Source organism: Salmo trutta, chromosome 8 (genome assembly GCF_901001165.1).
Source record: "Salmo trutta chromosome 8, fSalTru1.1, whole genome shotgun sequence".
Taxonomy (NCBI): Eukaryota; Metazoa; Chordata; class Actinopteri; order Salmoniformes; family Salmonidae; genus Salmo; species Salmo trutta.
In genome coordinates this window covers 30,873,031-30,900,382 of record NC_042964.1, presented here as the reverse complement: position 1 = coordinate 30,900,382, position 27,352 = coordinate 30,873,031, and the positions used below count along the sequence as shown (strand labels likewise).

Here is a 27,352-nt window from a genome sequence, read left to right as displayed (position 1 = left end):
GGTGTGTCCAAACCTTTGACTGGTACTGTACATTTGTAAATATTACCGTCATCTTTGAAACACCAGCGCTGTGTAAATACATCTAAAACTCTTTTGCACCTCTACCTATCTGCCTCCTGCTGAATCTTTGTCCTTACTTCTGCTAGAAGGCCCCTATTTTTACGCGGCGGAGGTAAGCTTCAGATTTCGCGCCAACCTGTTACTTCAAAAGTACCCAATGATCTCGAACTCTGAGTCTCTGCATTTGATCTTCATGTTTATTGTGGTATAACGTGATATAAGCAGAATTCAATACAATTCCCCTCGCCGATTTCAACTGCCCCCTTAGTCACTTTATCCTGGCGCCCGGTCTGTTCTTCAGAGAATAAGACCCTAATTGTGTTGAGCTGAATCAAGGAAAGTAGCTAAACTATGTTAATATGACAGCATCTTTGTAATATTGAATAGGGCTAACTGTCTCAGTTAAAAAGGTCAGCCTTTCCAAGACCTCACCTGCGTATCTCTACTGGGTGGGAAAAGAGAAGATTACACACTGTACATAGATTCCCCTGGCTCAGGGTGTGTTGTCTGATAGTTGTTATTTCCTCAAGGCCTCTTGTCTCTCCAGGGGGGAAAGAGGAAGATAATTGCAGGCGCATTGTGCGCTAATAAACCTCGCCCCCCCCAGTAACGCCACAGGTTGCTAAGATTGAATTATAATTACCTACCTAGCGCTCTCCCTCTACTCTGCTCTCTCTCTCTCCTAACACTGATTGCAAATCCATGTGTCTTGATTAGAAGTGTTGCTTCTGGATACACGCAGACCAAGAAGAAATAGAGTTTAAAGAGAAAGCAAGATAAAGGAGAAAGAGCGAGAGAAGGGGAGGTGAAAGAGTGCAGAAGAGGGAGGGTAGAGAGATGAGAAAATAAGATAGATGTGTATGAGTGAAAGAGAGGTGAAAGTGACCGAGAAAGCATTTACTTCTTAAGGCATTTATGATGATTCATTTTCACATTTTCCGTTAATGTTATTGACCTCCAGACTGTCCTGTCATCTGTGGTGTAATAAATACATGTTTTAGTCTTCCTCACAGAAGATTTCTATTACTTGGGTTGTTCCATGAAATGAGTGCCTTTTGTGACCTTTGTGACCTGTGTGAAGCTAGCCACAATAAGTATTAGCCACAATAGCGGAATTTGCGGTTCACCTTCAAAATAGAGGTCTCCATTTAAAACTGATGCAACGGATACAAATAGTGGAATAATGACAATATTTGGACTACAAAACGCTGAACAAGGTTGGAATGTTATTTAAATTCAACAAAAGACAGTTAGTTACACATAAAAAAGGAAAAAAATCTGTTGAAATCGCACTGTTGATGTAATAGACTTGTTGACAAGTAAATTGACACATTTTAGCTCTGTTTCTCTTATTGTGGGACTTTAACTATAGGAAATCTCCTCACTATCCAGCCTTTTGAGCATATTGACATTCATATTGCAATGTACAGCTTTAGCTATGGATCTTGGGCAATGTTCCCTCTAAGTTGCAAGCAGGCGTGCAGCTCCCCCAGGACTGCCACACAGAAGAAATATCAGCACGCGCAGAGAAGCACGAGATTGAACTTTTCCCCATTAGTGAACACTATCAACATTTCTCTTTATTGTGAAAATTGTGAACGAATCAACTCAATATTAGCCACTTTCACTGCAACATACCGAAACAAAACTAACTATGCAAGAGATTTTGTTGTAGGCAGAGCTGCAGTAGGCCTATATGGAAATAGACCATTGACATATATGGATCTGTGCCATTCATGTTGATCTGTACTGTTTTTACAGCATGAACGGTCGTGAGTAGATGCACTTGTTTTGAGATCAAAGCGAGAGCTACATGTAGCAACTTGTGCACATATCCTTTGCTAGTTAGTGAGTTATTAGCCCAGTTATAGATCATACTGTAGGCTGAACGATAGAACAGCTATTTCTATGTTCAAATGTAATGGGACGCATTTTCTCCATAGTTTTTTATGGTAGTCCACTCTGGTAGGCCTACATTGATTAAATAGCCACAGTATTCTACTTGACCACTGTTTAAACTAACTTAAAGCGGGTACAGCCTCAGTAAACGTGCGCCGGAAGTTTCACAGTATTTTCCCAACTAAAGTTTGCTCTTAGCATACCTGAAATTTGCTCAGTGATGGAAAAAAAACATTGGTCTTGGGTCCATGAAATGGTGTATCAACCTACTCGGTGACACCCACAGAACACAACTGTGAAGAGTTTACACAAGTACTAGAGTTGTTGCTCTTATTGTGGGACTTTAACTGTTAACTCTTTAACTATTGAATATTAAAAGCATGTTATATTAAATAAAGTGTCCTTTACTATAGACCACATGGTGAATTCAATAAATCAGCATTTTGACATGTCACAGTTGTGTTCTGTTGGTATCACTGAGTAGGCTGATGACCCAAGATCCATAGGTAAGGCTGTATATTGCAATATGAATGTCAATACGCACAGTAGGTTGACTGATAGTCACATTAGCTCACCAAAGTCCTGCAATAAGAGTCTACGATCCTGACAACTCTTCACAGTTGTGTTCTTTGGGTGTCACTGAGTAGGGTGATACTCCATTTCATGGACCCAGATCCAAAAGTAAGGATGTACATTGCAATATGAATGTCAATATGCACAATAGGCTGGATAGTGAGGTGATTTCTTACAGTTAAAGTCCCACATTAAGAGCTACGACACTAATATTTGTGTACACTCTTCATAGTTGAGTAGGCTGATACCCCATTCCATGAAACCTGTCTTCTGTGGACTGCATTCTTGCTTTACCTGCACTAGACCTATGCCCCCCGCCCTTCATCCCCCAATTATTAAATATAATTGGCCCTATCCTTGCCACCCAGAAAGGCCTGTTGGTAGTGTAGGCCTTGCCAACCAACCCAGGAGGAGCTCTATGTGTGTGAGTCCTCTGATGGCCCTGGTCTTGTTTACTTGTTTGATTTATAGTCTGACAGACCCACTGAATTGGGTGTGATGGGATGGGATGGAGCCTTGTTTAGCCTACTGTCTGGCCCCTCATCAGAACCCATTCACAGTCACCCGCACAAAGACAGCAATGTGTGTCTGCTGGTGCAGCTCTGGTCTGCTTGCTTGCGTGCGCATGCGTGTGTTGGCACCAAGGCAAGAAAGATGGGGAGACCGAAAAGAATAAAGGGATTTATTTGTATTTTTTTCAACCACTCCTATTGTAATAAGCATAGGCAGTTAAGCTGACGTTCAGTGTCGTTCATGGGGATCGTAATATGGCAGCAGATCTGAATTGTGCTGATCTGGTTAGTCTGGTTAGGCAGCAATCAGCTTAGGTGTGTCCCAAATGTCACCCTATTCCCTAAATTGTGCACTACTTTTGACCAGACCCATATGGGCCCTGGTGAAAAGTAGTGTACCCTAAAGGGAATAGGCTACCATTTGGGATGCAGATTTGGTCTGAAATGGCTCTATTCTATTTAGAGTGAGTGGCTGTGCCTGAGGGTTACAGTGCAGCCCTGTTCTGCTGCATTCAGCGGCACACAGAGCTAGCTACTTTGAGGCTCTACACATATGCATACAAATGCACACACACACACACACACACACACACACACACACACAGTGGGAAAGGGAGACAGAGCAAGAGAGAGTGATTGACTGGAATTTGTAAGTGACAATCAAAATCCATAGGTGTCTATTGCTGGATGAGAGGACTTGTGGAATACTTGTGAAACCCTGTCTGAATCCTATTTGTGTGTGTAATCCTGTTATTAACTCGTCTACAGCAGGATTTCCTTACGTGGCTTTTCACTATATGCTTGTGGAATCAACTGCTACAGTTTTAAATTGTCATTTGTTTTGGCATTCTAAGATTAGAACTAAACAGAACATTCACAATCAAGTGTACGCCCTGACCATAGAGAGCCCTTGGTTGGGCGTGACTAGGGGGTGTTCTAGTTTTTTCATTTCTATGTTGGTGCTCTTGGTATGGTTCCCAATTAGAGGCAGCTGATGTTTGTTGTCTCTAATTGGGGATCATACTTAAGTTCTCCATTGTTCCCACCTGGGTTGTGGGATATTGTTTTGTTGAGTGCTGATGTGCGCTCTGTTACTTCACGGTCGTTGTTTGTTTATTGTTCTGTTTAAGTTTCACAAATAAAAGATGTAGAATTCGAATCACGCTGCGCCTTGGTCCGTTTATCCCAACTACTGTAACAGTGGCTGGGCCTGTATTCATAATGCGTATCAGAGTAGTCCTAGGGGTGCTGATCTAGGATCAGTGTGAAAATACTCACAAGTGTGAAGTTCAGTTTTTCATCTCACAATTACTCTTTTTACAGAGAAACAACAAAATGGGATGTTCTGAGTCCATGTCAATGAAAAAATGTTATCAAAAGACCATTTTTGGCGTCTCAAATAGATCTAACACGTTTAGCTTTTTGAGTTGCGCACCTAGCTAGAGAGGAACGTGTTTTGCTAGCGATGTTTCTGTAGCAGAGTTTGCAATACAAATGCCCACCCGATTGATACAATTCATGACATAATTCTGCCATGTAGGCCTACTTTTCAGTTAACATTTAGATGGTTGAGAAGGTTTAGGGGAAAGCGTTTCTGTTTCCCACAAGACAGTTATCATTAGCATCGCTACTGGCTACACAAAGTGATAGGCCTAGTTGATTACATGTGGCATTGATTTTGCAAACACTGTTTGCGAATGCTCGGACATGGACTCATCTCCGAACAGACCATGCGATTAATCAGGAGGGGCCGGATCCTAGATCAGCACTCCTAGTCTGAGACTCTTTGTGAATACAGGCCCTGGTCTACTCCAATTGGAGTAATTTCCCCCATCATAAAAGACAGAGGGTTTAGGGATTAATCAACAGTCGATTTGCTACACTGGCAAAATGGAACATAGTACTAAGGTGTCTTTTTTTAAATTCATTACATCATTTCTATGAGGAGAATGGGTCGATTTCATGGTGGAGGGAAGGCAGGGGAACACTGGACAGTACAAATGACCTAGGGGAATTGTCAGAGAAGGAGGGGAGAGAGAGAAACCTTTTCATTTTCTTCTTTTGCAATTTTACTCCCATCCTTCAGAAGAGGTAGGCTATTGGTTTTTGGGTTAAAAATAGATAGATGTTCTTCCCAATGTAAAGCACTGATACAAAAAAAACATCCGGATCCATGTCCTTTTGATAGGTCTATCAGCTGTCTCCTTCAGACTTGCTGTCTAAGTAAAGGGGACTTGTATTACTCTTAGGCTGGGGTCCTAGACCCCAATTTCAGGCTGCCTAAATGACTGCCTGAGTAAATTTCTGCAAGGTGGGCCTGGCTTGTGCTATGACAGCGCAAGTCATCAGTATTTTGAAGATGACTCTATTTCTCAGAAGTTAAGACAACTAATATCCCTGTGGTTTCTTACCATGCCTCATGGGTTCCATTTTAAAGCTTATTTTGTCCTCTGTCATGACTTGGACACCATTGCTTGAAGGGATGGTGGATGCGTTATGAAAGAGACCTGTGTAAGTTGGGTGTGTTGGTGTAGTGTGTTGGATGGAATCCTGGATAAACGGTGCCTCGCGTTCTGCTGACCGCCAGGTCAGGAAAGGCGTAAGGGAAGGTGCACACACAAACACACACACCCTCTTTCTCCCTCTCTCTCTCTCAAAGCTCAACTTGTATTCTCTGACTTTAGAGGTGTTTTGGGATACTCCCTCAAGTTCTCAAGTTTTCCATGGCATGATGGGTGAGGCTTGTTATGACAGAGAAACATGCACAGACATCACCGTTATGTGTTTCCGTTAGACCATACTGACCATATAGTCCATTAGTATATCAATGAATGGTGTCTCTGTTTTGTCTTCAACAGGGGCATTCCTGGAAAGAAGTGTGGAAACATCATTGTTAAGGCAGAAGAGATGGGAAACTGCAGGGTGAGTAGTGATGGCAGGGGATATGGAGGGAAAGGGATTTTTGGGCTGCATCCCTTTCCAAAAAAACTGACTGCCCTTGTTAACTCCCCAAACCATACAGTGGCTTGCAAAAGTATTCACCCCCCTTGGCATTTTTCCTATTTTGTTGCCTTACAACCTGGAATTAAAATGGATTTTTGGGGGGTTCGTATCATTTGATTTACACAACATGCCTACCACTTTGAAGATGCTAAATATTTTTTCTTGTGAAACAAACAAGAAATATAACAAAAAAACTGAAAACTTGAGTGTGCATAACTATTCACCCCCCCCAAAGTCAATACTTTGTAGAGCCACATTGCTGCAAGTCTCTTGGGGTATGTCTCTATAAGCTTGGCACATCTAGCCACTGGGATTGTTGCCCATTCTTCAAGGCAAAACTGCTCCAGCTCCTTCAATTTGGATGGGGTCCGTTGGTGTACAGCAATCTTTAAGTCATACCACAGATTCTCAGTTGGATTGAGGTCTGGGCTTTGACTAGGCCATTCCAAAACATTTAAACGTTTCCCCTTAAACCATTCGAATGTTGCTTGAGCAGTATGCTTAGGGTCATTGTCCTGCTGGAAGGTGAACCTCCGTCCCAGTCTCAAATCTCTGGAAGACTGAAACAGGTTTCTCCTCATGAATTTCCCTGTATTTAGTGCAATCCATCATTCCTTCAATACTGACCAGTTTCCCAGTCCCTGCCGATGAAAAACATCCCCACAGCATGATGCTGCCACCACCATGCTTCACTGTGGGGATGGCGTTCTCGGGGTGATGAGAGGTGTTGGGTTTGGTGTTGGGTTTGTGCCAGACATAGTGTTTTTCTTGATGGCCAAAAAGCTCAATTTTAGTCTCATCTGTCCAGATTACCTTCTTCCATATGTTTGGGGAGTCTCCCACAGACCTTTTTGTTTGCTGATTTTTTCCTTAAAGCAATGGTTTTTTTCTGGCTACTCTTCTGTAAGCCCAGCTTTGTGGAGTGTACGGCTTAAAGTGGTCCTATGGACAGATACTCCAATCTCCGCTGTGGAGCTTTGCAGCTCCTTCAGGGTTATCTTTGGTCTCTTTGTTTCCTCTCCGATTAATGCCCTCCTTGCCTGTTCCGGGATTTTTGGTGGGCGGCCCTCTCTTGGCAGGTTTGTTGTGGTGAAATATTCTTTCCATTTTTTAATAATGGATTTAATGGTGCTCTGTGGGATGCTCAAAGTTTCTGATATTTTTTTATAACCCAACCCTGATCGGTACTTCTCCACAACTTTGTCCCTGACCTGTTTGGAAAGCTCCGTGCTGCTTGCTTGGTGGTGCCCCTTGCTTAGTGGTGTTGCAGACTCTGGGGCCTTTCAGAACAGGTGTATATATACTGAGATTATGTGACAGATCATGTGACACTTAGATTGCATGCAGGTGGACTTTATTTAACTAATTATGTGACTTCTGAAGGTAATTGGTTGCACCAGCTCTTGTATAGGGGCTTCATACCAAAGGGAGTGAATACATATGCACGCACCGGTTTACCATATTTTTTTAAACAAGTTACTTTTTCCATTTCACTTCACCAATTTAATCTATTTTGTGTGTGTCCATTACATTACATCCAAATAAAAATGCATTTAAATTACAGGTTGTAATGCAACAAAATAGGAAAAACACCAAGGGGGATGAATACTTTTGCAAGGCACTGTACATCATACCCACATAACAACATCAATCAATAAACACTTCGCCATGGCATATACATTAAATTATATTGTTATGGATTTACTATCATAGGATATTACTCTCACATTGATGCTGAGTAGAGTTGCCCTGAGCTGTGTCCTGTAATGTTACTGTTGACTGATCTGCATTAATGTCTGCATCTACTATCAGAAGTCTCTCACCAGTATCTGCTGTGAATACTGAGCTGTGCTGTCAGTTTCATCAGTCTCAATTAGAGGTCGACCGATTATGATTTTTCAACGCCGATACCAATACCGTTTATTGGAGGGCCAAAAAAAGCCGTTACCGATTAATAGGCCGATTTATTTTTTTATTTTTTTGTAATAATGACAATTACAACAATACTGAAGGAACACTTATTTTAACTTAATATAATACATCAATAAAATAAATTTAGCCTCAAATAAATAATGAAACATGTTCAATTTGGTTTAAATAATGCAAAAACAAAGTGTTGGAGAAGAAAGTAAAAGTGCAATACGCCATGTAAAAAAGCTAACGTTTAAGTTCCTTGCTCAGAACATGAGAACATATGAAAGCTGGTGGTTCCTTTGAACATGAGTCTTCAATATTCCCAGGTAAGAAGTTTTAGGTTGTAGTTATTATAGGAATTATAGGACTATTTCTCTCTATACCATTTGTATTTCATATACCTTTGACTATTGGATGTTCTTATAGGCACTTTAGTATTGCCAGTGTAACAGTATAGCTTCCGTCCCTCTCCTCGCTCCTACCTGGGCTGGAACCAGGAACACATCGACAACAGCCACCCTCGAAGCAGCGTTACCCATGTAGAGCAAGGGGAACAACCACTCCCAAGTCTCAGCGCGAGTGACATTTGAAACGCTATTAGCGCGCACCCGCTAACTAGCTAGCCATTTCACATCGGTTACACCAGCCTAATCTCGGGGGTTGATAGGCTTGAAGTCATAAACAGCGCAATGCTTGAAGAATTGCGAAGAGCTGCAGGCAAAACGCATGATGGTGCTGTTTGAATGAATGCTTATGAGCCTGCTGCTGCCTACCATCGCTCAGTCAGACTGCTCTATCAAATATCAAATCATAGACTTAATTATAACATAATAACACACAGAAATACGAGCCTTTGGTCATTAATATGGTCGAATTCGGAAACGATCATTGCGAAAACGAAACGTTTATTATTTCAGTGAAATACGGAACCGTTCAGTATTTTATCTTACGGGTGGCATCCCTAAGTCTAAATATTCCTGTTACATTGCACAACCTTCAATGTTATGTCATAATTATGTACAATTCTTGTAAATTAATTACGGCCTTTAAAGAAAGACATTGATGTTTATGGTTAGGTACATTGGTGCAACGACAGTGCTTTTTTCGCAAATGCGCTTGTTAAATCATCACCCGTTTGTCGAAGTAGACTGTGATTCGATGAGAAATTAACAGGCACCGCATCGATTATATGCAATGCAGGACACGTTAGATAAACTAGTAATATCATCAACCATGTGTAGTTAACTAGTGATTATGTTAAGATTGATAGTATTTTATAAGATAAGTTTAATGCGAGCTCGCAACTTACCTTGGCTTCTTGCTGCCCTCGCGTAACAGGTAGTCAGCCTGCCATGCAGGCTCCTCGTAGAGTGCAATGTAAGGCAGGTGGTTAGAGCGTTGGACTAGTGACCGGAAGGTTGCAAAAACGAATCCCTGAATCCCCCTGAACAAGGCAGTTAACACCCGTTCCTAGGCCGTCATTGAAAATAAGAATTTGTTCTTAATCTTACTTGCCTAGTTAAATAAAGGTGTAAAAATTAAATAAAAAAATAATAATAATAGGCAAATCGGTGGCTAAAAATACTGTTATTGTTATGAAAACTTGAAATCGGCCCTAATTAATCGGCCATTCCGATTAATCGGTCGACCTCTAGTCTCAATGTCTCTCTCTGTTACTGTAGGAGTCAGTGATGATGCAGTTCTGTGGGAATAAACTGGACAAGAAAGATTTCTTCGGCAAGTCAGACCCTTTCCTCGTCTTCTACCGCAGCAATGAAGACGGCACGTGAGTATACTTTACCTACCCCTTCTTCAGATCCTCTCCTCCATTCAATTCCATTCATCAGTCCCGCAATCTGAGGGAAATTAGATTACATTGAATTCCTTTAGGTAAACAACCTTGCCTCTCTTTGTTGGTTTGTGTGTGTGTGTGTATTCTCTCTCTCATCACCACAGGTCAGATAAGCAGGTCTACTCAATCAATTAATCAAATTTATTTGTAATGCCCTTCTTACATCAGCTGATGTCACAAAGTGTTGTACAGAAACCCAGCCTAAAACCCCAAACAGCAAGCAATGCAGGTGTAGAAGCACGGTGGCTAGGAAAAACTCCCTAGAAAGGCCAGAACATAGGAAGAAACCTAGAGGGGAACCAGGCTATGAGGGGTGGCCAGTCCTCTTCTGGCTGTGCCGGGTGGAGATTATAAGAGAACATGGCCAAGATGTTCAAATGTTTATAGATGACCAGCAGGATCAAATAATAATAATCACAGTGGTTGTCGAGGGTGCAACAGGTCAGCACCTCATGAGTAAATGTCAGTCGGCTTTTCATAGCCGATCATTCAGAGTATCTCTAACGCTCCTGCTGTCTCTAGAGAGTTGAAAACAGCAGGTCTGGGACAGGTAGCACGTCCGGTGAACAGGTCAGGGTTCCATAGCCGCAGGCAGAACAGTTGAAACTGGAGCAGCAGCACGGGCAGGTGGACTGGGGACAGTAAGGAGTCATCAGGCCAGGTAGTCCTGAGGCATGGTCCTAGGGCTCAGATCCTCCGAGAGAGAGAAAGAGAGAGAAAAAGAGAGAAAGAGAGAGAGAATTAGAGAGAGCATACTTAAATTCACACAGGACACCGGATAACACAGGAGAAATACTCCAGATATAACAGACTGACCCTAGCCCACCCGGCACGTAAACAACTGCAGCGTAAATACTGGAGGCTGAGGCTTTATCCTCTGAGGCGAGGCTTTATTACACACACACACACACACACACACACACACACACACACACACACGTTACAGCCGGCAGAGCAGAGAGGACATGACCTAGAGGGAGCAGTGGTTGGAGGGAAAGCTCCCTATTGCCCCCCTGACCTCTCTGTACAGGGGTCAATCCTCTCTCTCTCTCGCTCTCACTCTTTTACTCTCTCTCTTTCTCACTATCAGTTAATGGAAGGTGAAGCTCTCTGAACTCATATTCCACACTGCACTATATTCACTTTAAAACCATTTACTTTTGCAGCGAATGATGATTATACTGAGAATTCCTCAGTTGATGGTAATTGCTCTTAGAACTGAAACAGATATTTTTGTTGGTGCCGGTCATCATGATGACATCTGAAATGTTTTTTATCGCTCGATATTTTGGCAAAGTATGGAAAAAAGGAATCAATGTCTTTGAGATTTGTATCACTAAATGAGTGCAATTTATCTTCTTGGGGGGGGGGGAGATTTGCGGGAGCTGAGAGTCAAAGACAGACGTTTAAACTTGAGAAAACTTGAAGATCACAGGAAGACAGTTTGTCTCGCTAACTCTAACTTTGCACAGACACTCTGAGGGAATGAGAGAGAGAGAGAGAGAGAGAGAGAGAGAGAGAGAGAGAGAGAGAGAGAGAGAGAGAGAGATGTGGGGAAATAGAAGGGTATAAAGAGGAACAGTGAAAGGAATATTGTCCAGTGATTGATTGATCCATTGATAAGTGTATGGCTTGTCTTGTCGCTGTGTTTCTCCAGGTTCACAATCTGCCATAAGACAGAGGTGGTGAAGAACACACTTAACCCAGTGTGGCAGGCCTTCAAGATACCTGTCAGAGCACTTTGCAATGGAGACTACGACAGGTCAGTGTGTGTGTGTCTACGTGTGTGTGTGTGTGTGTGTGTCTGTGCGCGTGTGTGTGTAATGTGGTCAGCAAGATTAAACTGGCATTAACTGTTTTGCTGAAGTGTGTGAGGGCCATGGTGATAATCTTTTTTTTTACAATTTGAGTGCTTTGTAAAAATTATTTTGTGACAGGATCTAATCTGCAAGAGGAGAAAATATTTTTTAGATGGACTTTATAAGAATCACCATGCATGCATGGAATTCCTTGGTTGCTAAGTTGGTTGTGAACCTATTAAATGCATATGGAAGCTATTATAATGAACTCCAAAGGAGAAATGAATGCTTGGTCTGCTTATGAATAGCCTTCCTCTCTGCAATCATCTTTCTCCCTCAGTGGAGTAGTCTATTCACATGCCTGACTGACAGACAGGTGTCATGCCCTCACTCAGATGTAATGGCCCTTAAATCCAGGGTGTAAGAAGCACTGCAATAGTTTTTCACCCCCAAGTTTGAAATTCCCAGTGTGTGTGTGCGTGTGTGCGTAATGTAAAGGACAATGTGTGTGTGTGTGTCACTCTGCAATCCCATCTCAGGGATTGTGTTTGTATTCATCTCCAGTTGTCAGCGGGCTTGTTTGCCAGTGATAAGGCACAAAGCCCCAGATGGATGGTCTGAGCTAGTCAGGCTGCATTGATTGGAACAGAGCTGGATCCTGGCTCTGTCTGAGTTGTTAGGAGGTTAGTTAGAGAGAGCTCATTGTTATCAGTGTGTGGGGAGCCAAGGAAGCACGCGAATGAGCGCTTATACACACATACATATACATTGATTTACGCACACACACACAGCGAGAGTGCGAGTCTCTGGGGGTCTGGGATGAGAGATAAGGGAGAGGCAGGACGAGAGCCACGAGAGAACGCTCACAATGGAGAGCTGTGTGTCCCCCTGCTGATAGTACCACCGCTGATGGGCCCTTGTTAGAGACACACACACTCTCACGCACACACACATACACACTTTCTCCCGCCACCCCGGGGACTACAGAAGGAGCAGCAAACCCATTGTCTGGTCCTGTCAACTCATCGCTCCTGTTGTGTCCTCAGAGCATCTTTAGGTTGCGCTTCAACACAGTAATTGTTTTCCAGTGAGGTAGTTAATGAAGTCCACTGCTGTTAGTATGAGCGGTCATCCCCCGTGCTGTCCTCCTCTATAGTAGATGTGCATCCCAAATGGGTGCCATTTGGGTCGCAGTGCAGGACTCCCTCCCTCAGGACTCAGGGGCGGTGTTCTGGTTGATTATTGTAGGGCTGGATGGCTTTATCTCCTTTATCTAGTCAGCTTAGATGAATGGTGATGGGCTCATCCTTCACTCCATTTAGTAGGAGGCTGAGCAGAGCCTGTGTGTGTGTGTGTGTGTGTGTGTGTGTGTGTGTGTGTGTGTGTGTGTGTGTGTGTGTGTGTGTGTGTGTGTGTGTGTGTGTGTGTGTGTGTGTGTGTGTGTGTGTGTGTGTGTGTGTGTGTGTGTGTGTGTGTGTGTGTGTCTTTGTGCTCTGACAATGCCGGAGTGTGCCTCCTCTTATCATCATACCCCCTTACGAACCCCTTCGGGAAACTCATTAACCTGTGACTTCTCACCCGGTGGTAATCTAGAACTAACGATTACCTTTTCATCTAAGCATCTGTTCATTATTTTCTTCTTTCTTTTTTCTCATCTGAAAAGAGAGGTGAAATTGAGACAGGTGAAATTGGTGCTCGGTGAAATACGCATAGCCACAGTCAACTACTTATCTCTTGGCTCTGGTGAAGGGAAATGGCCACTTGTCAGGGGAAAACGATTCTTCAGTTTGAGGGGATTGGATGATGGTGGAAGAGCACTGCTTTTCTCTCTCTAACGTTCGCTATTTTGGAAACTAATATAGACATGATATAGATTACTATAAACGATCCTCCTTCAGAATAGTATACATTTGAACTTGAAACTTGTTTGGTGGGAATGTACAATGCCATGATCATAGATTCTGCTGATAATTGTCCTGTTAAACTGAATAAATCTGTTTCTAATATATACATTTTTGTTCACCCTACTAGAACGATCAAGATAGAATGCTACGACTGGGAAAGAGATGGAAGGTAATTTAATTTGAGTCTTAATTGAAAGCACCTTCATTAGCGTGATATAATCACTGCATTATCTAAATTAGGATACTTTAACTAATCCTAATCTATATTTCTAGAAGGTAAGGAAGCTGGAGGGGATGCTGATTCATTCAACACACATTGACATGTTGATGTACGAAGGGCTATATAAATACATTTGATTTGATGTGAAGTGGGGGAATTGGATTGGCCCATGAATATAGAGGCAGGGCCAAGGGCGGGGCAACAGTAGAAGAAACACCAACTTGATATGAGTGTCATCATTTCATATTATGGGTTTAGTGGGCAAAGTTATTGCACTGGGGTATTACTTTACGGTATGCTCTCACTCCCTCTGTCTCGTTGCCTCTTTATACCTGTCAGCGTAATGTCAAGTGTTACCAGACCTCTCTTTGCTTGCAGGTAGAGGGGTTACACTTTGTTTCCGAATTCATTTTATTTTAAGGAAGTGCATTGAATATACAGTGCCATGAACAAGTATTTGACCCCTTTCTGATTTTCTCTACTTTTGCATATATTTGACACTGAAAGTGGTAGGATCTTCAACCAAAATCTAATATAAGATAAACGGAACCTGAGCAAACAAATAACACACAATAACATACTTATTTCATTTATTTAATAAACAAAGTTGTACAACACCCGATGTCCCTGTGTGAAAAAGTAATTGTCCCCTTACACTTGTTAGGTTCTAAATTTGAGTAAATAAATCACGGACACTGAAGAAGCTTAACCGTGTCTCCTCCTTATCGCTAAACATTGCATCATTATTGCTGAGCAGGGAGCTAAGTGACATGATCCTTCAACGGTTTCTCCCCTTATCAGTACTGCCACATGCGATCGTGTTCCCTGCACTCAGCCCCTCCCAAGCTTCATTGTGGCACCCCTTATGTCTCTTTTGTAACAAATGTTCCTATACTTCTGAGTATAACAATGTTCAAAGTTTACCCCAGAATCCAACACACTTAATAACTGGTTGTGTCACCTTTAGCTGCTTGTTGATCAGTCGTTGTGGAGAATTTTGTCATCCAAGAAGTTACTTTTGAATCATCTGTCCGTAGAACATTCTTCCAAGAGTCTTGCTGATCCTCCAGGTGCTTTTTGGCAAACTTGAGTAAACTTTTTGGACGACACGGGTCCCATTATGCCTGGCGAAAACCAAACACTGCATTTCACTGTAAGAACCTCTTACCAATGGTCTAGCATGGTGGTGGTAGTGTGATGGTTTGGGGATTCTTTGCTGCTCAGGACCTGCACGACTTGCGTTAATAGAAGGAATCATGAATTCTGCTCTGTATCAGAGAATTCTACAGGAGAATGTCAGGCCATCTGTCTGTGAGCTGACGCGCAGCACGGTCATGCAGCAAGACAATGATCCAAAACACACAATCAAGTCTACATGAAAATGGCTAAAAAAGCAACCCATTTTGAAGTTTTGGAATGGCCGAGTCAAAGTCCAGACCTAATCCCAATTGAGATGTTGTGACAGGACTTGAAACGAGCAGTTCATGCTTGAAAACCCACATATGTCGCCGAGTTAAATTAGTTCTGCATGCAAAAGTGGGCCAGAATTCCTCCACAGCGATATGAGAAACTGATCAGTCACTACAGGAAACATTTAGTTGCAATCACTGCATCTAAAGGTGGCACAACCAGTTATTGAGTGTAAAGGGGCAATTACTTTTTCACACAGGGGAATTGAGTGTTGCATAACTTTGTTTATTGTTAACTCAGGTTCTAATATCAGGTTTTCGTTGAAGAACTGATAACATTCAGTATCAAAACTAGAGAAAATCAGAAAGGGGGCAAATACTTTTTCCCACCCTCAAGTGGCTGCATGACAAACACAAGTGAAATCTCTGCTTAATCACTCTCAAATAATTATTAAATGTCTATCTATCTCACTCTTTATTGCTTTAACATTTCATTAATAATAACTGATCTCAACTGATCTCATTCCATCCACTAGACTATTATAATACTTTGCAATACACTTCTTCATAGGCACGTCGATCAGGCTTATGCCACTAACAGTGGTGCTTTGTGGGCTGTGTCTTTGAAATGCTATGATTTTACTAATGATTGTTTTGTGCGTTGTGTCCTTAGCCATGACTTCATAGGAGAGTTCAGTACCAGCTACAGAGAGCTATCCAGAGGCCAGTCCCAGTTCAATGTGTATGAGGTAAGTGTGTGTGTGTGTGTGTGTGTGTGTGTGTGTGTGGTTGTGTGTGTCTACATGTGTGCATGAGTCATGTTTACGTATGTATGTGTACTTGGTGGAATGCAATATTATGTATCTGTATACTTTTAACACCCACACAGAAGCACATTTAGTAAATCTCCTCTGGAGCGATTCTTCATGGCATTTCTCCTGGAATTTCATTCACGGAGTTTGACGTAAAGTGAGGGAGTTTTGATGGATGGCCAGCCTCCACACTCCGTCTCTTAAGATAGAACTGAACAGTTGTTCATTAAAAACAATATTCTGAGTGGGAAGCACACAGGGGGACCCGTATTTTAAGCAGCTGGTGTTTGTCTAATGAGAGAAAGAAGACACACAGCCACACCGTGATTGTGTGCTGTCATCCAAGATTCTGGCACTGGGACATGGGAATCTATCATCATTTCCCAAGTCACAGCTCTTGGCTTCCACCCATATTCTCTGGTTCGTTTTTTCCCTCCACAGTAAATTGTACAATTTAGGAGAGGAGGTTCTACATCACTACTGTGTGTGTGTGTGTGTGTGTGTGTGTGTGTGTGTGTGTGTGTGTGTGTGTGTGTGTGTGTGCGTGCGTGCGTCTTCCCCTAACCATCCGTCCATTTGTCATCACCCAATGCCCAGCATGGGGCCCGATCTCTGTTGTACACATTGCCCCTTCACACAAACAAACACAAACACTGCTTATGGTTGTCCATCGTGCCCGATGATCACCATCTTCTCTTTTACTTGTGAAACACGCCGCTTGTGAGCAGCTCCTGTCTCCCTGGTCCTCTCTGTCAATCTGTTGACTTGATGTGACATCTACTCTTGCCGGAGCAGTTGCTGAACACAACACAAGGGAAACCAACTGTTACTGTGTGTGTGTGTGTGTGTGTGTGTGTGTCTGTGCTATGTGTGCGTGCGAGTGTGTGCGTTTATGGGGGGGATGGGCACGTTAATATACATTTTATTTTACAAGCCAGATGCAATAAAGCCGATGCAATAAAACAGCTAGCCTCACCTTCAAAGGCAAATGTGCCCTCCTGACTTATTCCCTCCAATCTCCACCAAGGATGCAGGGGGTTAGAAATCTATTGTAAATTGGGCTGCTTCCCAAATAACACCCTCTTCCCTTATAGTGCACTATAGTGCACACTATGGGCCCAGGCAATAATAGAGTGCCATTTAGGACTTATCGGATGTTTTCTCTCCGAGGGTTTGTACGGCCTCCTGACCTCCACTCGGTTTAATTTAACACCTTGAAGCTCAGATTAAAATACTGTGTGCTGCACTTCAGAGAGAGAGAGAGATTTGTATATCACTGTGTTATAATCAAACTCCATGTTTGAATGATTCTGCTGTTCTCTTCACAGGTTATAAATCCGAAGAAGAAAGGAAAAAAGAAAAAATACCTAAACTCTGGAACGGTAAGCCACAACAGACACTGTCCGTCCGTTCTTTTTATCTTGTTTATGTTGATTTGAGCTTGGTTTAGTCATTGTCTTTATTGTAAAGCCCGTTCCATCCTGCCATCCTTGTATCAATATTGTCTCCAGGTAACTCTGCTCTCATTCCTGGTGGATATAGAAGTCACCTTCCTCGACTACATCAAAGGAGGGTGAGTGACACTGCAATCTCTCTCTTCAGTGTGAATGCAGACGGAGTGAAAGAACCTCTCACTCCTGCATTCCCTCGTTTATTCATATAGAAAAGAAAGAGAAAGACAGAAGTCGAGAGAAAAGAGAGAGATTGACAGGTGTGCAGATGTGAAGTCCGGTGGAGGGGGATGTGAGGAGAGTGAACTGTATGTGTGTTCATTCCGGCCCTCTAGTCCATGGCTGAATGGGTGATGGTGGCTGAGTGTGTGCAGTGGTGCGTAGCGGAACGCTCGCCCACACACACTTTCTGACTTTCATAAGACTCACAGCGGAAGGCTAGTCAGGCTTGCACTCCAGAGCATGGGTCGAACGGTGAAGCAGGAGGAGAGGGAAAAGGTTTAGCGAGACCGAGATGGAGAGAGTCAGAAAATCAGAGAGACAGAAAGAGAGGGAGAGTGAGAGAGTGAGAGAGGTCTGTGAAGAAACGAGAGACACAGAATGGCCATTTTGACACTTCTCATCTAAAGGTCATGGATCATGTGTAGTATTGTACAACAAGGGTGGGTAGGGAGGGTAGCAGAATAACATGTGGTGCATTGACCCTTACACAGTCAGAGCTCTCTCAGTATTTCGTTGAGCGTTTCCATTGTCAATGGCAGTCAGAGGAGGAGAGGGGAGTTTTTGTTCAATCAAGCACAACATCTCATTGATATGGAGCTCTTTCCTCTCGGCATGTAGTCAGTCCTATACAGTCTGACATGTAGGAAGTTGGTCCTGTTTTGAGCTGTCGCCTGAGGGTGAGCTGAGGGGTAATCATCACTTACACTGACGCTCCTACGTATGTAGTTCAGGAAGTGTAGTCATGTGCTGTATGTGAATCTACCCTCAGGTTACTGCTGTGAATGTGTTCTCAGTCAACATAAATTGTAAAATACATGTTAATGAATATATAAATAACTAGGGCCAGGACAATACCAGTGTCACGATACTTGTTAGTGTGGTGGCAAGGAAACAAAATATGAAGAAAATGTGACTTCTTTAGGAAAACGGCCCTAATGTTGGAAACAAACATCATTGTGTTGTCATCCAGTCACATTTATTTATTTTCACATTTATTTATTATAGCACACAATATTTGGCACACAGGAGGTTTTTAAAGGACCAAAGAGTTTGGTCTGCTTCGTGTAAAAAAATTTGCAATGGAAAAAGTATTGCAATACTGGTAAATTGTCCCAGCCCTATAAATAACAGTGAATGTCTTCACAGCCCCAGTCAATGAGACAGCTGATGTATCTACATGTATATAGAGGTGGGAGGTCTCTCCTCCCATCACATATGAGTAATACAGGACAAGCCAGAGGCTGAGGTCACTGACCTTTCCATCTACATTTACTTCCTCTACAAATCAACAAGGTATCGGCAGAATACCAAAGAATATGTGGATAATAGATGGATATACTGAACAAAAATATAAATGCAACATGCAACAATAAAGATTTTTGTGAGTTACAGTTCATATAAGGAAATCAACCAATTGAAATAAATTCATTAAGCCCTAATCTATGGATTTCACATGACTGGGCCTGGGAGGGTATAGATCCACCCACTTGGCAGCCAGGCCCACACACACCCACTGGGGTGTGAGGCCGGTTGGACGTACTGCCAAATTCTCTAAAACAACATTGGAGGTGGCTTATGGTAGAGAAAGCCATAACCTATTAAATGACATTAAATGATCTGGACCAGTTCCTGGTAAACATTCCTGCAGTGCCCTCAAAACTTGAGACATCTGTGGCATTTTAGTGGCCTTTTATTGTCCCCAGCACAAGGTGCACCTGTGTAATGATCATGCTGTTTAATCAACTTCTTGATATGCTACACCTGTCAGGTGGATGGATTATCTTGATGTAAATGCTTACTAATTTGAGAGAAATAAGCTTTTTTATGTGTGTGGAATATTTCAGGGCTCATTTATTTCAGCTCATGAAACATGAGCACTTTACATGTTGTGTTTATATTTTTGTTCAGTGTAAGTGACTGATTTGGTCTTATGTAGCAAAATTTGAAATTGTGTTTTTACATTCAATAAAAGTAGAGACTCAGAGCTAGAAAATTATATACCATGCACTACAATAGAGTGATTTGAAAGTTGATAAACCCCACTTCTGATTTGAAAGTTGATAAACCCCAATTTTGAGGAAATCACCCTTTTCTTTGTCTACACCCATTTAGCATAATTCACATCCTCTTAAGCCTTAGCCCCACCCATCTCTTTAAGGATTCACATGTGAGATCATGTGCTAAACAGAGATAATAAGGTAGTGTAGTAAACAACCAAAGTGGTGAAAGTAGTAGCCTGCAATAAGGAAAAACTCCAAGTAAAAATACACTTTATCTAGTCCTTGGCCTATATCCTAATCTGACTTTGGTACAGGTCGTGTTGTTCGTCACATTACCATCTGTGGTAAACATACACTATATAAAATACGTTTTTTTGTCAGATGCACATGGTACAGAAGGTGTAAATGGTACATCTACAATGCATTTGGAAAGTATTCAGACCCCTTGACTTTTTCCACATTTTGTTACTTTACAGCCTTATTTAAAAATGTATTTAAAAAAACAATTTCCCTCATCAATCTACACACAATACCCCATAATAACAAAGCAAAAATGCATTATTAGAAATGTTTGCAAATGTATAAAAATAAAAAAAACATATCACATTTACATAAGTATTCAGACCCTTTACTCAGTACTTTGTTGAAGCACCTTTGGCAGTGATTACAGCCTTGAGTCTTTCTGGGTATGATGCTACAAGCTTGGCACACCTGTATTTGGGGAGTTTCTCCCATTCTTCTTTGCAGATCCTCTCAAGCACTGTCAGGTTCAGTGGCGATTTTAGCATGTAAATCTTGGTGGGGCAAACTCCTCAATTTTTTTTAGATGCATACCAGCAAAGCCACTACACAACACAACACTAAACCGTCCATTAATTGCACTTTAACGACGACAAGCGGTGCCCACAAACTGTTAGGGCCTACATAAAGCTGTCCCAACAACAGAGCTTTCTTTTCAGCACAGTGGAGTGAATCCTTACCACCGCTACACCTGGCTATCAGCAGAGCCTTGTCTGGCAGCGAAACAGTTCTTTCAGCCTCGTTTACTGCCTTTTTAAAAAACATAGCTGATATGGCTGACTTGCTTAAACAAATGTGGTTTCTACTGACAGTTGAGATGTAGAAACTATGGCATAAGGGAATGATGTGCGCATAAGAGCCATTCCGTCATTTCGATTAAGATATTAATGAGTGAGCTAGGACAGACGTAGTCAATATAACTGTGTTCAGCACTTTTGAAATGTACAGTGACAGAATGCAGAACATGGGCTGCTCTTACAGTATTTTCCCTGTACACCAAGTCAGAACCGTAGGATAAATTAAAGCGGCATATAAGCAGACAATGAAACCTCTTTCAATATTAGATGAATACATTTCTCAAAAACAGGTTATAGGCTACACATGCACCACCGAGTCAGAACAGTAACGTAGGTGAAATTAAGAGTTGAAAATAGACCAAATTATTTGGGTGAGGCACATGGGCTACTAACAGCTTACCACACAACATACAGTTGAAGTCGGAAGTTTACATACACTTAGGTTGGAGTCAATAACTTGTTTTTCAACCACTCCCCAAATTTCTTGGCAACAAACTGGACTTTTTGCAAGTTGGTTAGGACATCCACTTTGTGCATGACACAAGTAATTTTTCCAACAATTGTTTACAGACAGATTATTTCACTTATAATTCACTGTATCACAATTCCAGTGGGTCAGAAGTTTACATACACTAAGTTGACTGTGCCTTTAACTTTTTAAGGTATAGGGGGCAGTATTTTCATTTTCGGATGAAAAGCATGCCCAGAGTAAACTGCCTAATACTCGGGCCTAGAGTCAATTATGTGCATATTATTAGTAGATTTGGATAGAAAACACTCTGAAGTTTCTAAAACTGTTTGAATGATGTCTGTGAGTATAACAGAACTCATATGGCAGGCAAAAACCTGAGAAAAATCCAACCAGGAAGTGGGAAATCTGAGAATTGTAGTTCTTCTTTGGTAACCCTATCGAAACTACAGTGTCTGTGGGGTCAAGTTGCACTTCCTAAGGCTTCCATTGGCTGTCAACAGTCTTTAGAAACTTGTTTCATGCGTCTCCTGTTACTGGGCAGAGAATAGTAGCTCAGTCAATGAGTGGAATGCCTGGGACCAGTGAGTTGTTTACTGTGCTGGCACGTTTGGTGTGCCGCTCCTTCTTTTTCCGCTGTAATGAATACGCTATTGTCCGGTTGGAATATTATCAATGTTTTATGTTAAAAAGACCCGAAGGATAGATTGTAAACAACGTTTGAAATGTTTTCTATGAACGGTAATGGAACTATTTGACTTTTCGTGTCTGGATTTACGCTTGCGCGTTATGCCTTTGGATAGTGATCTGAACGCACGAACAAAACGGAGGTATTTGGAGATAAATATGGAGTATTTCGAACAAAAAGAACATTTCTTGTGGAAGTAGGAGTCCTGGGAGTGCATTCTGACGAAGATTAGCAAATGTAAGAGAATATTTATAACACTAATTCTGAGTTTAGTTGACCCCAGAACTTGGCGGGTATCTGTATAGCTTGCTTTGATGGTTGAGCTATGTACTCAGAATATTGAAAAATGTGCATTCTCCGTAAAGCTATTTTAAAATCTGACACAGCGGTTGCATTAAGGAGAAGTATATCTATAATTCTTTCAATAACTGTTGTAAATTTTATCAACGTTTATGATGAGTATTTTTGTAAATTGATGTGCTCATTCACCAGAGGTTTTGGTGGGTATACATTTTCTGAACATCACGCGCCAATGTAAAATGGGGTTTTTGGATATAAATATGAACTTTATCGAGCAAAACATACATGTATTGTGTAACATGAAGTTCTATGAGTGCCATCTGATGAAGATCAAAGGTTAGTGAATATTTTAGCTGTATTTTGGGTTTTTGTGATGCATGTCCTTGCTTGGAAAATGGCTGTGTGGTTTTTCTTGTGAAGTTTATGTCCTAACATAATCTAATTTTATGCTTTCGCCGTAAAGCCTTTTTGAAATCAGACAATGTGGTTAGATTAACGAGAAGTTTATCTTTAAAATGGTGTAAAATAGTTGATTGTTTGAGAAAATGAAATTATGAGATTTTTGCTGTTTTCTATTTCGCGCCATGCTATTTCACTGGCTGTTGATAGTGTGTACCGCGGGTGGTACACACTAGGCGTCCCACCTAGCCCATAGAAGTTAAACAGCTTGGAAAATTCCAGAAAATGATGTCATGGCTTTAGAAGCTTCTGATAGGCTAATTGACATAATTTGAGTCAATTGGAGGTGTACCTGTGGATATATTTCAAGGCCTACCTTCAAACTCAGTGCCTCTTTGCTTGACATCATGGGAAAATCAAAAGAAATCAGCCAATACCTCAGAAGAAAATGGTAGACCTCCACAAGTCTGGTTCATTCTTGGGAGCAATTTCCAAATGCCTGACGGTACCACGTTCATCTGTACAAACAATAGTACGCAAGTATAAACACCATGGGACCATGCAGCCGTCCTACCGCTCAGGAAGGAGACGCGTTTTGTCTTCTAGAGATGAACGTACTTTGGTGCGAAAAGTGCAACTCAATCCCAGAACAACAGCAAAGGACCTTGTGAAGATCCTGGAGGAAACCGGTACCAAAGGTATCTATATCCACAGTAAAATTTGTCCTATATCGACATAACCTAAAAGGCCGCTCAGCAAGGAAGAAGCCACTGCTCCAAAACCTCCATAAAAAAGCCAGACTACGGTTTGCAACTGCACTTGGGAACTAAGATCGTACTTTTTGGAGAAATGTCCTCTGGTCTGATGAAACAAAAATAGCCATTATGGCCATAATGACCATCGTTATGTTTGGAGGAAAAAGGGGGAGGCTTGCAAGCCGAAGAACACCATCCCAACCGTGAAGCACGGGGGATGGCATCATCATGTTGTGGGGGTGCTTTGCTGCAGGAGGGACTGGTGCACTTCACAAAATAGATAGCATCATGAGGGAGGAAAATGTTGTGGGTATATTGAAGCAACATCTCAAGACATCAGTCAGGAAGTTAAAGCTTGGTCGCAAATGTATCTTCCAAATGGACAATGACCCCAAGCATACTTCCAAAGTTGTGGCAAAATGGCTTAAGGACAACAAAGTCAAGGTATTGGAGTGGCCCTGACCTCAATCCCATAGAACATTTGTGGGCAGAACTGAAAAGGCGTGTGCGAGCAAGGAGGCCTACAATCCTGACTTTTACACCAGCTCTGTCAGGAGGTAAGGGCCAAAATTCAGCCAACTTTTGTGGGAAGCTTGTGGAAGGCTACCCAAAACGTTTGACCCTTGTTCAACAATTTAAAGGCAATGCTACCAAATACTAATTGAGTGTATGTATACTTCTGACCCACTGGGAATGTGATGAAAGAAATAAAAGCTGAAATAAATCATTCTCTCTACTATTATTCTGACATTTTAGGTTCTTAAAATAAGGTGGTGATCCTAACTGACCTAAGATAGGGTATTTTTACTACGGTTAAATGTCAGGAATTGTGAAAAACTGAGTTTAATTGTATTTGGCTAAGGTGTATGTAAACTTCCGACTTCAACTGTACATGTCTTTAATATAAAACCCATAAAAAAAACACCCAGGAGGTCCCGTAAAAAAAAGAGACTCCTCAAATGTTACAGTATAACTCACACTCTGTAGGGCACTTTCAAGTGAATTTACTGCTGTATGCTAATACTTGTTCTGGACACGCCACTGCAAAGCACCACCTGGAGTTTGATAAACTGCATTGGTGCTATGGTCACGAAATCTATTTCTCTGAGATATTGCATTCCTATAAAATAATATCCCCAGATTTTTTTTGCATAGAATATACAGTAGCTCAGTATTTGTATGATTTATTGTATACAGTATTTTTTGCTCATCTTAATCAAGGGTGCCAGTAATTATGCACCTGACTGTATGTAACACAATGGCCGTTGTCCACAGTGATATGGAGGTGTGACCATCACTGAATTGATCCTGCACAAAACACAAAACATTAAGAACACCTGCTCTTTCCAAGATGTAGACGGACCAGGTGAAAACCATGATCCCCTATTCATGTCACTTGTTAAATCCACTTCAGTCAGTGTACGGTAGATGAAGGGGAGGAAATAGGATAAAGAAGGATGTTTAAACCTTGAGACAATTGAAACATGGATTGTGTATGTGTGCCATTCAGAGGGTGAGTGGGAAAGACAAAATATTTAAGTGCCTTTCAACTGGGTATGGTAGTAGGTGCCAGGCGCACCGGTTTGTTTCAAGAACTACAACGCTGCTGGGATTTTCACGCTCAACGGTTTCCCGTGTGTACCAAGAATGGTCCACCTCCCTAAGGACATCCAGCCATCTTGACACAACTGTGGGAAGTTCCTGTGGAACGCTTCCGACATCTTGTAGTCCATGGAGGAGGGGGGCAACTCAATATGAAGAAGGTGTTGTTAATGTTTGTACACTCAGTGTATATTGATGTGGTTTAATGTGTATGAGTGTGATGGAGGTTACCAGTGTGCCTGGAGACGTGTGTAGGAGGCAGGAGTTAACTTTTTTACTCTGCTTATGTAAAATGCATACACAAAACTAGGTCCTTCTGAATGTTGTAGAATAAAAAGCACTTTCCTAACTCCCAACATTCTATGTTTTTTTGACAGAGTGGGCCAAGGAGGGTAAGTGGTGTACCCTGACGTTTGTGTGACTAAATGAAGTGGAAAGCGATGTTTTTGCTGTTTGAAGCCTAAATGGATGATAATGGACTATAGTGCTCATGTTTCATAATAACTGCTTCATGCTGAGCTCTTCTCACACAGCCTTCTCATACCCCCTCGTGTCTCTTCATCTGTTTGGCTTGTTTGTTAAGAAATAGCATGTTACTTTAATAGGTATAATCTACACTGAAAAAAAATATAAACACAACATGTAAAGTGTTGGTCCCATGTTTCATAAGCTGAAATATAGATCCCAGTAATGTTCCAAATCCCTGTTACATCCCTGTTAGGGAGCATTTCTCCTTTGCCAAGATACTCCATCCACCTGACAGGTGTGGCATATCAAGAAGCTGATTAAACAGCATGATCATTACACAGGTGCATTTTAAAGGCCACTTTAAAATATGCAGTTTTGTCACACAACACAATGCCACAGATGTCTCAAGTTTTGAGGGAGCATGCAATTGTTATACTGTCTGCAGGACTGCCCACCAGAGCTGTTGCCAGAGAATTGAATGTTAATTTCTCTACCATAAGCCACCTCCAACATTGTTTCAGAGTATTTTGCAGTATGTACAACCGGCCTCACAACCTTAGACCATGCGTATGTCATAGTTTGCTGATGTCAACGTTGTGAACAGAGTGCCCCATGGTGGCGGGGGGGTTATGGTATGGGCAGGCATAAGCTACGGAAAAACAAACATAATTGCATTTTGTCGATGGCAATTTGAATGCACAGAGATACCGTGATGAGATTCTGAGGCCCATTGTTGTGCCATTCATCCACCTCCATCAACTCATGTTTCAGCATGGTTATGTACGTCCCCATGCCATAAGAATCTGTACACAATTCCTGGAAGCTAGGGCCTCCCGAGTGGTGCAGCGGAGTGCTAGAGGCGTTACTACAGACCCAGGTTCATTCCCAGGCTGTGCCACAACCGACCATGGCCGGGAGTCCCATAGGAAGGCACACAATTGGCCCAGCGTAGTCCGGGTTAGGGGAGGGTTTGGCCAGTGAGGCTTTACTTGGCTCATCGCGCTCTAGTGACTCCTTGTGGGGATCCGGGTGTCTGCGGGCTGACTCCGGTCGCCAGTTGAACGGTGTTTCCTCCGACACATTGGTGCGGCTGGCTTCCGGGTTAAGCTGGCGGTTGTTAAGGAGTGCGGTTAGGTGGGTCATGTTTCAGAGAACGTTTGATTCCACCTTCACCTCTCCCGAGCCCTTTAGTTAGTTGCAGTGATGAGACAAGATAGAAAAAAGGGGGTAAAATTCACATTTCTGGAAGCTGAAATGAAAACTCACCAGATATGTGAGCATGTTTGGGATGCTCTGGATCGACTTGAATGACAGCGTGTTCCAGTTCCCGCCAATATCCAGCAACTTTTTTTAAGGCATTTGTCACCAACAGATGCATATCTGGATTCCCAGTCATGTGAAATCTATAGATTAGGTCCTAATGAATTTATTTAAATTGACTGATTTCCTTATATGAACTGTAACTAAGTAAAATCTTTGAAATTGTAGCATTTATATTTTTGTTCAGTATATAATCCCTTTTTATTTTCTTCTCTTCTGTTCTTTCTTGTCTCTCCTCTCCACAACATTTAGATTTTGATTGACACCTGTATGTAGATTCACCTCATTAGCCAAGAGCATATTGAGGCCCTCATCCTGACAGGTTCTGAGTGAGAGCAGCCATTGTTAGTGACTCACTCCAATCTGCTAATTTTCATTAGCTCAGAAGCCCTTGGAAGTGAATGGGAATGCACCACAACTATTAGCATTGGAATTAGCATAGAGAATGGATGGGTAGTATGTTGTAAATCCCCTATCTCTTTTCCAGCAGCACACGGCTGTTATGTGTGTGCATGTGTGTGTGGGATTGGGACCCTCATTCAGTGTTAATGTATCAACATCAGTTATTGTATACAAAAGGATGAACACGGTCCATTTGAAACAGAATGAATCCAACCTTCTGTT

General features: G+C 42.0%; 1 protein-coding gene across 1 annotated transcript in view; it reads left to right on the top strand.

Moving 5' to 3' along the window:
* Positions 1–27,352, top strand: part of LOC115198652 (copine-8) — a 129,620-nt gene that overhangs the window by 87,827 nt on the left and 14,441 nt on the right. The window contains exons 7-13 of the mRNA XM_029760763.1: positions 5,903–5,966; positions 9,644–9,747; positions 11,471–11,575; positions 13,644–13,685; positions 15,819–15,894; positions 17,286–17,339; positions 17,469–17,530. Coding sequence (XP_029616623.1) covers positions 5,903–5,966; positions 9,644–9,747; positions 11,471–11,575; positions 13,644–13,685; positions 15,819–15,894; positions 17,286–17,339; positions 17,469–17,530 — 507 coding nt within the window. The remainder of the gene's footprint in view (positions 1–5,902; positions 5,967–9,643; positions 9,748–11,470; positions 11,576–13,643; positions 13,686–15,818; positions 15,895–17,285; positions 17,340–17,468; positions 17,531–27,352) is intronic.